Below are 12,718 nucleotides of genomic sequence, written 5' to 3'. Positions count from 1 at the left end.
GTACTATATGTGTTTTTTATAATTAAACAAGTTTATTTCTTGTTGGCAAAAATGTTTATGGTGGTATTCTATTTGTACTGAAATGTGATTTTAATTGTATATTAATTAATAAAGTTGCCCGGGGGTCAGAGCTATTAGAGCCATAGAAAGAGCGTGGCGGTGGTGGCACACGCCTTTAATCCCATAGATCTCTGTGTGTTCAGGGATACAGCCAGCATTGGAGACATACGCCTTTAAGACCTAGAGAGCTGTACTTACAGGCAGTGACGAGGCAGTCATGTGTTTGGGTTTACAACCAATGAGAAAGGAACAACAGCTGCAGAGAGACATTGTATAATAGAAAAACTACAGAATTAAATCAGCCTATATACTTTAAGGATGTGCTGACCTCAGAATGGAAACCAGGGTATGTATTACATTGGGGACGAGGTTTTGCTTTTGTTTCTACAGGAGAAGATAAGCTGTGGGTACCATCAAAATTGATAAAAGTTCGATTTGAACAAGAGAGACCTCTTAATTAGAGGAGGTGATAGTTCATCAACCAGCACGAACATCCAATTTAAACTAACTTGTACCAGTAACACATGCCTTTTCATTTAATCAGATAATAACTTGCCAAAAAGGAACACCCCCAAAATTAGTCTTGGGGAAAGGTTTTTGTTTTTGTCTTTTAGGAGAATGAAGGTTAAAGAATCTGAAGGACACAAGACAAATGAGACAACTGAAGAAAAGGGACAAATCATCTATCCCAGGAAACAGAGTGAAACGGCATATGGGTATATATTATCTAAAAAATTTTATGTCTTCCTAAATGTTTGTTTCTGCTTTTCTCTAAAGATTTAACACTATTGGTCTTCTAATAGTCCCAGTTCAATTAAAATTTAAAGCTGACTTTGGAGTTGGAGAATGGCTCTCTCCTTCTTTAAACTCAAGCATGTTGTTAAAAGGAAAATGCAAACTCCCTGTATCATGCCAGAATAAAAGAGCCACTTTCTGCTATGGGACAGGACAAAAGCCAAATTAATTAAGGGACTATTCTATTACTAATCTCAACTCTTTGATTCTATTCTGACTCTTTAAACTTTTCTTAAAGTACGAATTTCATATCAAAATTCACAAGGTTAATACATATAGATATATAGATGTATATACATTTTAAACTTTGTTAAGATATGAATGGTCATATAGAGTACTAGCTAATTCTAGAAAAAAGGCTTCAATTAGCTGCATATATATGTCTTTGTGTTCGAGTCTCTTATCAGTTTTCTGCAGGAAATCATGGCCAGGCCTAACATCAACTGAAGTCTCCAGGAAGAAGATGGGGCCCCACAACAACAACAATTCCACGTGGACAATAATAATATCATTAAGCTGACAAACATCATCTACAGATCAACTGTGAACTACAAGGTGCTCAGAGCAATTTTGAGATGACTAGCCGAGATGATCCAGTCTCAAAGACTACTTGAATAAGGACTTGAGATAAACCCTGAACTTTGGCATTATAAACAGACTGGATAATGAAGGATATAGTTACTTTTCCTAGAATTTGACAATTAGCCTAAAATTTTTCCTTCAGGATAAAGATAACTTCGCCCATACCCAGCAGGAAGCAATTTTAAGAATACGACGCCCACATTCCCAAAGAGGTGGTGTGGGGCGGGTGGTTTTTTGGTCTTTTTAATGGGTTTTGGGTCTGGGATAATTTTCATTATTTAGGGTGGTTGGTTACAGGTTATTGTCAAGGGTTAAGAAAAAGGCTAAGCAAAGGAGATTAGATTTAAGGTTCTTGTTAAAAGAGAGAGAGAGAGAGAGAGAGAGAGAGAGAGAGAGAGAGAGAGAGAGAGAGAGAGAGAGAGAGAGAAAGAAAGAAAGAAAGAAAGAAAGAAAGAAAGAAAGAAAGAAAGAAAGAAAAAGAAAGGTAGAAAAGGCAATTACTAGTTTTAAATACTTTACATTGGATTGGATTGTTTTATATTGTATACAAATTTGAAATTGATATTGTTAGAAAATACTATATTTATATTTCTAATTGTATTTATACCATTCATTTAACAATGTAATGCAATTTTCTGATTTTTGAATGTTATTATTACAAACTATTAGGATATAAAGAAATGAAAGTTAGTAGTTAGACATTACAATAGAACTTGTAGTCATATTAGATACGTTTTAAAAATTGAGCAGATATATATTAGACAGGTCATCTTCAAACCCTTCAGAGATCTACAGAATATGGCATTTAAAATGTTTTAATAACTTAGAAATTTTTCTTTTTTGAGACATGTCGGCTCCTGGCAGTACCAATCTACTTCAGAGAAAATATGGGCATTGAAGAAACTGCATATGGAGTTAACTTTCATTGTGGCAAAAGTTAGCCACTGGACAACAAAGTATCCTTGAATCAACAGGACAAAATGGACAGACAGAACACGAAACAAAGGACTACTGATTCTTGCCAAAACAAGTGTGGTTATGGCTTTATCAAAAGGCATCTTCTGAGGCCAGGACAATATGGCACCATCCCTGAAGTGGCCTTCACAATCCAGAAAAGGTACAGTGCCCTTTTCTTGGAAGGCAGCTGAACAGGCAGTGGGCCGATGGCTTCTGTTGTGCAATGGAACAGCAGCTGAAACAGTTATTCTTGAAGAGTAACTAAGCTCACGTCTCTCAATAGTAGACTGGCAATTAATAGAGGGATGTGGAGAAGAAGGGGATGCTGAGATGAAGCCATATATACACAGCCAAGAAGAATGGACAGCTGAATTCAAAAACCGTCAACAATTTCCAGAATTTAAAATCCTGAATCATGACATGATACTAGTGGAATTCAGGTGTTTCGGTACATGGACTGCTCTCACCCAATGTGAGGTTGAACTGTTGACCTTGTGTACATCCTACTTCACAAACGAGTCTGTCAGATACGCTAAGCCTATAGGCTGAAGATGATGCCCCAACACTACGGAGAAACCTCAGGTGACTGTCCAGGCAGCTGGCTGTTTCTGTCAACTCACAAATTTTTTGGAAGTTGCTTGCATGCACTTCCCTGTTTTTATTTTTTGTTAGCTAATATTATTTCCTTCTTGGGTCTCTGAGGGAGTTGAAGATTAGTTAGTTATATTGAAGGTTAGCTAGTTATAGTTGAAGATTAATTAGGATAGAAAGTGAATTAGATACATTTTGGACTTACCAAATTAGGATAGATAATGGAATTATTTTCTCTGATTTGTCAAATACAAATGGACTAGACATCGTTTAGGTATTTGTTACTTGTATATATTGTATATAGTTATTGTACTTTTGTATATAGTTTTTCTTTTGTTAGTTATAACCTTTTGCTTTTTTTTATTAAAATAGAAAAGGGGAAATATGGTGGTATTCTAATTGTACTGAAATGTGATTTTGATTGTATGTTAATAAATAAAGTTGCCCGGGGGTCAGAGCTATTAGAGCCATAGACAGAGTGTGGCGGTGGTGGCACATGCCTTTAATCCCATAGATCTCTGTGTGTTCAGGGATACAGCCAGCATTGGAGACATACGCCTTTAAGACCTGGAGGGCTGTACTTACAGGCAGTGACGAGGCAGTCACGTGTTTGGGTTTACAACCAATGAGAAGGCAGAACAGAAAGACTATGTAAAGACAGACACAGGAAGTAGCTCTCTTTCGGACAGCTAGGAGCACCGCAGGAAGGGTAAGATTTTAGCTCTGAGCTCTGACCTCTTGGCTTTCTCTTTTACATTGGTTCTGTGTTTCTTATTTAATAAGACGATTGGTTACATCTACATATGTTGTCTGTACTCTTCCTGTTTTGATTAAAACAGACATGTTTGAGCCTAGTTACAATGATTTAAAATCGTGGTCTGAAACCACGATTCCTTTTGCACCTATCTAACAATTCTGATGGTAACCTTTACATGTTACCCAGAACTTCCCTTTTATTCTCCAATATTCTAATTGGTTCCGTAGTTTCAGTGTTCTAACTGTAGCCAGGCGTGAGAGGTTCCTGCAGTATTTTAATCTGCTCTGTAGGTTCTGTGTCCTAACTGTAGGTTCAGTGTCCTAACTATAGGTTCAGTGTTCTAACTGTAGGTTCAGTGTTCTAACTGTAGGTTCTGTGTTCTAACTGTAGGTTCTGTGTTCTAAATGTAGGTTCTGTGTTCTAACTGTAGATTCTGTGTTCTAACTGTAGGTTCAGTGTTCTAACTGTAGGTTCAGTGTCCTAACTATAGGTTCAGTGTTCTAACTGTAGGTTCAGTGTTCTAACTGTAAGTTCAGTGTTCTAACTACTTATAAGGTTGTACAAATCTCTGAAAGATGAACCTACCAAAATGGAAATTCCAAAACTAAGGTGACCTTAATGAAACCACTGACGGCATCTATAAATGAGAATAAAGCACACACTGGGGCAGCGTTGTGTCACATATGACCCCACTTTGGAAGCGAAGGCAAGAGAAATGATAGCTCAAGGGCCAGGACGTTTCAACATTGAGACCCCTCTCCAAAGCCAAACCAAGCAAAGCCAAAGAACACACCATAGCTTCATTTTAGAGGATCCAAGAGGCGCCCTGGCAGCAGGACAGGTTTATGCTGTCATTCAAGTCTCTGTCAGGGCTGTGTTTTGTTTGGCTGCATGACAAAGATATGGGGAAGGTTTCAAACCCACAAGGTAATCTGCATGGTCATGTCTGGATGGCCAAGGGGTCAGAGTGATGCTTGGGTAAAGATCACGTGGGAAGCTGCTGTCTCCTGGGCCAGATCCTGACAGGCAATGTGTCTAGAAAGCGATCTATAGAAACACACTGCAGGAGGGACAGATGCATTGTGGGACCACATGCCAAGCGGGATGACCACAACGTCCTAAGAAAGGTGGACCAGAAAGGAAGAGTGGGCCTGGAAAAATCTGAACAACGCAGCTCTAGACTACTTACTTCCAGATATCTTGTCACCTGAGTCACATAAATCCATTTCCAGCCAAACTCATTCCTAAATGGAGATACAGGCTCTGGTGCCTGAGAGGTCTCTGCCTGAAAAGTATTATATGAGGGGGTATGGATGGGGTTTCTCTAAAAGTCACCCCCCTGGCACACAACTCAAAGTTGCCTCACTGGAAAAAGCATATATTCCCAGAGGGGACTATAGAAATGTCTCAAGAGAAGAGGGCTGGGAAGGGTCTCAGGTGGTAAAGTGCCTGCCGCCTAAGCACAAGGAAGAGAACTTGGATTCCAGTTAGTCTTGCTGAATTAATGAGCATCAGACAGATCCGATCTCAAAAAACTAAGAGAGCAATAGAGGAAGACACCTGATGCCGACCTCTGGTTTCCAGAGGTCACACATGTTCACACATGCACTAGCATGTACACAGGCATATGTATACACATGCAACTCCCCCACCCCTCATTTTCAAAAAATGAGAGTTAATACATGCAAAGTCTAAGAATACAAAAGTCCCAGGGTAGAAAATAATGTATTTTGATGGCCCTTCACCTTAGAAATGTTGCTTGAATGACTCATGGAATGTCCCAATGTCTTCTCATTCTGCAAGAAAGCCAAACAGGCAGTAATTATTAAGCTGTGATTAAAAACATGCACAGAACAAGCAATCAATTATAATACTTCTAGTAACAAGTTATTCCTGTAAGCACAAACCACTATACTAAATGCATATTCCTAGGTATTAAAATTGGAAATTTGGGCAAAAGTAAATAAAACGATCCTTGCCCTAAGGAACTTAAGAAGGGAAGATCAGGATATTGGAACTGTAAAAATAAAGCCACAACAACTGTCTTAAGATATTTTAAGTTCATAGTTCAGTCATGGATGGGTCCCACTTTGATTGCTTGCCACAGGACTGCTAAACTAAGTGGACCACATCCCCTCCGACCATTTAAACAGAAGCCCCATTGTTAGTACCCCAAAAACAGATTGGGGGTCACTAGATGGACCCCTTTGTTAGCTGATGTTCTCAAGAAGAAATCACACCTACATTAGACACTAAAAGGCTCATATCTGATCAGAATGTCAGTGGTTGTGAGGAGGTTGGATTATTGCAGGTCCAGAGCCAAACTATCTTGGGGTATCTAAAGTCCTTTAAATAATTATTCACTGTCCACTGCTGTGTGTGACCCAAAATCCCCATGGCTGTTAGATCACAGACCCTCCAGCTGCTCCCTCCCATATCTAGCTTCATGTTCCTGGCAAGTTCTCGCCTATCCAGCAGGTACCTGGACAATACAGGCCACACATTAACCCAGTCCCTGCTCCAACCTTGAAGAGTGGGCAGCCTGCTTTGTCTGGTGGGACTGTAGCTTCTCTGCTTCAGAACCTGACGAACTCGTGCTGCCTGTGTCTACAGTGTGACTGACACAGCTCCCCACGGAAAGGCCATCTGAATCTGACTGTGCTGTGCTGCCTTTTATGGTTTGCTTTTTAAAGTGCTTGGTTTAAAGTATCCATTTTGTTTGTTTACTCTGAAAACCTTTTGGTTTCCAAATGTTCAGTTTGTTTTTTTGTTGTTGTTGTTTTGTTTTGCTTTGCTTTGCTTTGAGAAAGATCTATGTAGCCCGGGCTCTCCTGAAACTTTCTCTGCAGACCAGGTTAACCTCAAACGCATAGAGATCCTCCTGCCTCTGCCTCCTGAGTGTTGGGATTAAAGGTGTTAAAGGTATGTGCACCAGCACTGGTACTATTCAGTTTAATTGCTAGTATTCACTCCCCCAATACCAAATTCAAGGACATGTTTAGAAAAACAGCTGTTTGATACTCCAGCTGGCTTTGCTTGATAACTGTGTTAATTTAACTTGCAGCTATTGAGGGGCTCTAATTATAGAAATGAGGAATATCCAATGTATACATTTTTGAGTGATAAATGAAAGTTCTTAGGTAACAGAATTATAGATTATGAATGGACACCTTGTTTTAACTGGAATTTAACAAACTTAAGGTATAAAAAATATATAACTGGTAACTTACAAATTCAGAAAGGAAAAAAGTATATTCTCCCTCATATGTGGATGCTAGCCTATAATGTACATATGTGTATACACACAATCATAAACAAGAATATGACTGTAACGTATAAAACTATATTCAACAAATATACTAAAGTGAACCTATTTGAAGTAAGATAAAATGCATCATTAATAAGACAGTATAATCTAAATTAACAGTGATGTAGTTGTCTGCAATGCTTTCGTTTTTTAATTCTTTTTAAAACTTTAGGTAATAACAAAGTGACAAGCATTAGGAAAATAGACAAGATGGTTAAACATAAGACCTAACAGCTAATACTTGCTCAGGAGCCATTCACCTACACTCTGTAATTCAGCTTTTTCTTTTACTTTTCTTTCTTTTTTTCTTTCTCCCCCCTCTTTTTTTTTTTTTACAATTTATTTAGAATATTTTCTTGTGTGTGTGTCTGTGTGTATGTGTGTCTGTGTGGGTGCATGCCATGTGTATGCATATACCCTCAGAGGCCAGAAGAGTGTGCTGCTAGGTCCCTCGGAGCTCAAGTTACAGGTAGCTGTGAGCCACTTAACATGAATGACAGGAACTGAACTTGGGTCCTCTAAAAGAGCAGGGATCTGAGCATCCCTCCAGCCTTTTCTGCTTTCTCTTTTATAAGGTGTGTTTTATAAATAGGTGAGAGGTGTACTGAAGGAGATGATACTGGCGGTAACTCTGAGCTCTTAAACAGAGTATATCTTTAAAAAAACAAAACAAAACAAACAAAAAACCAACCAGAGGGTAGTAGCTCACGCCTTTAATCCCTGCACTCGGGAGGCAGAGCCAGGCTGATCTCTGTGAGTTTGAGGCCAGCCTGGGCTACAGGGTGAGATCCAGGACAGGCATCAAAACTACACAGAGAAACCCTGTCTAGAAAAAACAAAAACAACAACAACAACAAAAACCCAAAAAGCGCCGGGCGGTGGTGGCGCACGCCTTTAATCCCAGCACTCGGGAGGCAGAGCCAGGCGGATCTCTGTGAGTTCGAGGCCAGCCTGGGCTACCAAGTGAGTCCCAGGAAAGGCGCAAAGCTACACAAAGAAACCCTGTCTCGAAAAACCAAAAAAAAAAAAAAAAAAAAAAAAACCCAAAAAGCAAAGTCTCAAAGGATAGAGCAAGCTAGCCTTAAACTCAGAGATCTGCCTGCCCCAACACTGGGATTAAAGAAATGTACCACCACACCCAGCTAAACATATTATGTCTTAGTGGAGCATACTGCTTCCCTTAATGTCCCTAAGTACCAAACGTACAAAATTTAAAACTCCTGAAATCATAAATAAACACAGTTCCCCGTGACACAGATTGACAAATGCTTTTCAAATTGTAACACACAACATGGTAAAATTAGGATAACAATTATGGCAGCAATGTACTGAAGAATACAATCTTTTCCAATGCATTTTCCACTAAGGATCTCTGTATTCATAACTAATTTTTATTAATTATGTAAACAAATGAATAGACATTTGTGTTTCTTAAAAATTATATATAGGGGTTAGAGAGATGGCTCAGCAGTTAAAAGCACTGGTTTCTCTTCCAGAGAACCAGGGTTTGATTCCTAGTACCCACAGAACAGCTCACAACTGTTTGTTGCTCCAGTTCCAATGGATCTGATGCCCTCTTTTGACCTCTATAGGCACCAAGCTCACACATGGTGCATGTACATATAAGCAGGTAAACACACACATAAAATAAAAATATTAAAAAATCACCTCAATGTTTTAAAATTTTATGTATGAAATAAATATATAAAACCTTAAAATTAAAGTAATCTACATCAATACAAGTTGGAACTCATTTGCTATAAAATTACTGAAATTATACTACTTCCTACAGTTGTATAACATGAACCACAAAAGCTATTAGAAATCTTAATTAAGAATGCACTCATTTAGAAACACACTTATTGGCTAGCTACTACAGGCCAGGTATTGTTCTAGGCCCTTAAGAATGGGGGTGGCAAATAAAACAAAGACCCCCCACACACACATTCATAGAGCTTAATAAAATGGAGTAGGAAAATTAAGCATGATGGCCTATGCCTATAATCACAGTATTTGGGAAGCTGAGTCAGGAGGATCATCTGTTTAAGCCTAGCCTAATCTATACAGCAAGACCCTGTTTAAAAAAAAAAAAAGTGTTATCAGATTTGGTCCTGATTACTTTTGTGTAATTCTGTGTCCCACAGTTCAGGAGCATTATCTCACAGTCTCAACAAACAAAAGTATCATCTATAAAAAATCTAACAGACAAAGCAAAAGGCATCATCAGAACAGCCCTGTCAAATGAAATTACATGTCTAGTCTGCCAGTGCTTATGTGCACACACATACACACACAACAGCTCGAATGCATACACAGTAAGTCACATCGACAAACAGAACAAAGACCCTTTGTTCCACCTTCTATTTTTCCAAATGCTCCCATAGAAACAATGGAGATGGCTTCTACACACAATACCTCCTCTAGAAAAGAGTCTGTAGCTTCATTGATTCAAATACTAAGTTATTTTTCTCAGGATTTTTCAAAGCCAAACTCCACAATTCAAAATTAGATGGTCAATATTCATAAATAAAAAGGTATTTTTACATCAAAGGATGGCATTTAAAAAATTGCGACAGGACATTTAAATGTTTATTGTCTTAGGAATATGTTCAACAAATGGAAGGCATATATTCTATTAGAGCAAATTCCATTGGAAAAAATGTACATCCCTGGCAATAAGAACTGCAAGATGAATACTTGGTGCTTCCAGGGAAGGACCCTTGAGCGAGCCTGAGGTTCCGGAGCTTGTTAAGGCTTCCATCCCTAAGTCAGTGAGAAACCTGGGCGGTGCTGACAGAACGCTTGTCCTACCTGAAGCGTCATCTTCCAAAAGGAATGCATGGGCGTGTCCTCAGTGCAGCTCTCTCAGGCAGCATGGTGCCCTGTGCAGGGGACGGGCTGTGCCTGAACTGCAGCTGCCCTGCAGCCCTAGAGCAGCCAGCAGAACCACACTGATCTGCTGCTGGACTTCAGGGCTACACTCCTGTGATCAAACCAGACTAACTACTTCCTCCAGCTGATTTCCAAGGAAGGAGGTAGTTAATGAATAATTCATGACAAGTCCATTCCCGAAACCGATTTCACTTCTGCTCTATGGTCCTCCTACAGCAATATACGAGGTAAAGATTCTAAGCTAGACTTGCTGGCTTGCAAATGATAGAAGTTCAATTTCCAGTTCTGTTTGTTCTTGTATGTTAACCTATCACCCAGACTTACTTGAGAGACTTCAAAAAAAAAAAAAAAGGGTATTAAGAGTAAATAATTAACCACAGATATCTGAAAGAACAACATTTTCCCCCTCTATCAACTAGTCCTAGCGGGGCTGAGCTGTACAAGCAGAAGCAGAGTACTTGTAAGACATGCCAGCTTGGGGAGGGGAGTTCTGAACAGCAATGCTAGGAAACAAAACTGCTTGGAGCGGTATTTTCCTGCTCTCTGGCTATAAATAAACCTTTTATCTCACCAGTATTCTTCAAGAAAGCGGATGAACATTCATTCCCCCAACTGTTAATGCTTGCATGTTTCTAAGTGAGTGATGTCTGAAGCAGCCATTTCTTTGCTACTGGAAACACAATTGCAAGACAAACTTGACCCAAAAGGCTGGTGACCCCTCCCTCCCCCTGGCCACTACATGTAGGAAGTGCAGTCAACTGTCTTGTTTCCTACACCCTGCCCTGGTCCTGACTGCACTCACTGCAACATGTCACGTCTGAGCTCTGTGAGTTAGTGGGGGAGGGCTGAGCGTTTACTTCTAGATACTTCCTTCCCAGTTACTTGTTGGCCCTGCAAGCAGGTCTTCATGCATTTCCTTGGCCCCACGTTTCTCCTTTCAGTTCATTTTGTTACTTTATTATATCACTTGTGAGTTTGTGCTTTCTAAAATGTAAGTGCTTTTATTGTTTTTAAGATTTTATTTTTAGGGTTCAGACAACCAGGTGCACACCTTTAATCCCAGCACTTGGAAGACAGAAAGTAGGCAGATCTCTGTGCGTTAGAGGGCAACTTGGTCTGCATAGCAAATTCCAGGACAGTCAGGACTATATAGACCCTGTCTCAAAAACACATTAATTTTTTAGAGGCTGGAGAGAAGGCTCAGTGGTTAGGAGCACTGGCTGCTCTTTCAGAGGACCCAAGTTCAATTCCCAGCACCCATATGACAGCTCACAACTGTCTGTAACTCTAATTCTATACCATCTTCTGGCCTCTGAGGGCACCTGGCATAGAGGTGGTGCACAGACATTTGGCAAAATAGCCACATACACAAAACAAAATGATAGCAATACTAAAAAAAATTTTAGAGACTTTTTTTTTTTTTTGGTTTTTTTTTTTTTTTTTTTCGAGACAGGGTTTCTCTGTGTAGCTTTGCGTCTTTCCTGGAACTCACTTGGTAGTCAGGCTGGCCTCGAACTCACAGAGATCCGCCTGCCTCTCCCTCCAGAGTGCTGGGATTAAAGGCATGCACCACCACCGCCCAGCTAGAGACCTTATTTTTAATTTTTAATTATGTGTATATATCTGTTGGGGGAAGCTAGAGTTACCTGGGCAGGGGTGAGCAGTCAGATGTGGTGCTGGGAACTAAATCTGGGTCCTCTGGAAGAGCAGGAAGTGCTCTTAACCATTGAGCCAAGCCATCTCTCCAGCCCCACAGAACACACTCTTAATAAATATGGTTATGCTAGTCTTCATTTTAACAGCTATTTACTCTATTTGTGGTGCTGCTATTAGACAAAAACAACAAATTCCAACAATTTTCTTCTTCAAGCCAACGGGCTCTCAAGCAGCGGAGACGGCTCTCAGCCGGCGTCAATGGCTTGGCCAGGACCCCTCTTACATGTGCGATGCACCGGTGGTTCGGGAAGTTTTGCAAGGATGAGAAGTGTGGTGGCTGCTGTCAGAAGCTGACAGTGACCAGGGCTAATCCTCTTACAACTAGAGGAGAAGTTGCTGAAGAAACCAGCATAGACCAGCAACAGAAGCCAACTGGGCCGGTGAAACAGCCTGGCCAACTGACAAAACATCACAAGCTCATGTGTTGACTGCCATCTTCTGTAATGCATAGTGACAATGAGCCACTTCCTCATCAGACAGCGACATAAGGTGGATATCTGGTACCTGGTGACAATCATTCAACTCAGTGACTGGACCAAGAAGAAGCTGCAAAGCCTTTCTCAGCAGAACTGCAGCAAACACTGGTTATGGTCACTGGTGTTCTACTGGAGACTCCACCGTGACTTTCTGAATCTGGCAACAGGACACACACACACACACACACACACACACACACACACACACACACACAAAGCAACTTTAGGCAGGACTAGTCATGAGAAAGGCCTGGTTCTTCCACTGTAACACCTGACCACACACTGTAAATCAACACTTCAGAACTTAAACAAACCGGGCTGCAGAGTTCGGTGTCATCCACCACGTTCACCTCTCCTCTGCCAACCAACTGCTTCTTCAAGCATCTTGACAGCTGTCTCCGGAGAAAACACTTCTACAAACATTAGGAAGCAGAAAATGCTTTCCAAAAATATCAAATCCCCAAGTATGGATTTTTATGCTATAGGAATAGTCAAACTTATTTCCCATTGGCAGAAATGTGTTGGCTGGCTTGGCTCCTATTTTGAATAATAAACGTGTATATAGGCCTAATTCTACTAATTTAA

General features: G+C 40.2%; 1 protein-coding gene across 7 annotated transcripts in view; it reads right to left on the bottom strand.

Moving 5' to 3' along the window:
• Positions 1-12,718, bottom strand: part of Marchf8 (membrane associated ring-CH-type finger 8) — a 114,452-nt gene that overhangs the window by 17,346 nt on the left and 84,388 nt on the right. For all 7 annotated transcript variants that reach the window (XM_076567681.1, XM_076567680.1, XM_076567683.1 and 4 more), the window contains one exon: positions 5,488-5,538. In XM_076567681.1, the coding sequence (XP_076423796.1) occupies positions 5,488-5,538 (51 nt within the window). The remainder of the gene's footprint in view (positions 1-5,487; positions 5,539-12,718) is intronic.

This window comes from Peromyscus maniculatus, chromosome 3, assembly GCF_049852395.1.
Source record: "Peromyscus maniculatus bairdii isolate BWxNUB_F1_BW_parent chromosome 3, HU_Pman_BW_mat_3.1, whole genome shotgun sequence".
Lineage (NCBI taxonomy): Eukaryota > Metazoa > Chordata > Mammalia > Rodentia > Cricetidae > Peromyscus > Peromyscus maniculatus.
The sequence above is the reverse complement of the archived record's forward strand: the minus strand, read 5'-3'. Positions and strand labels throughout refer to the sequence as shown.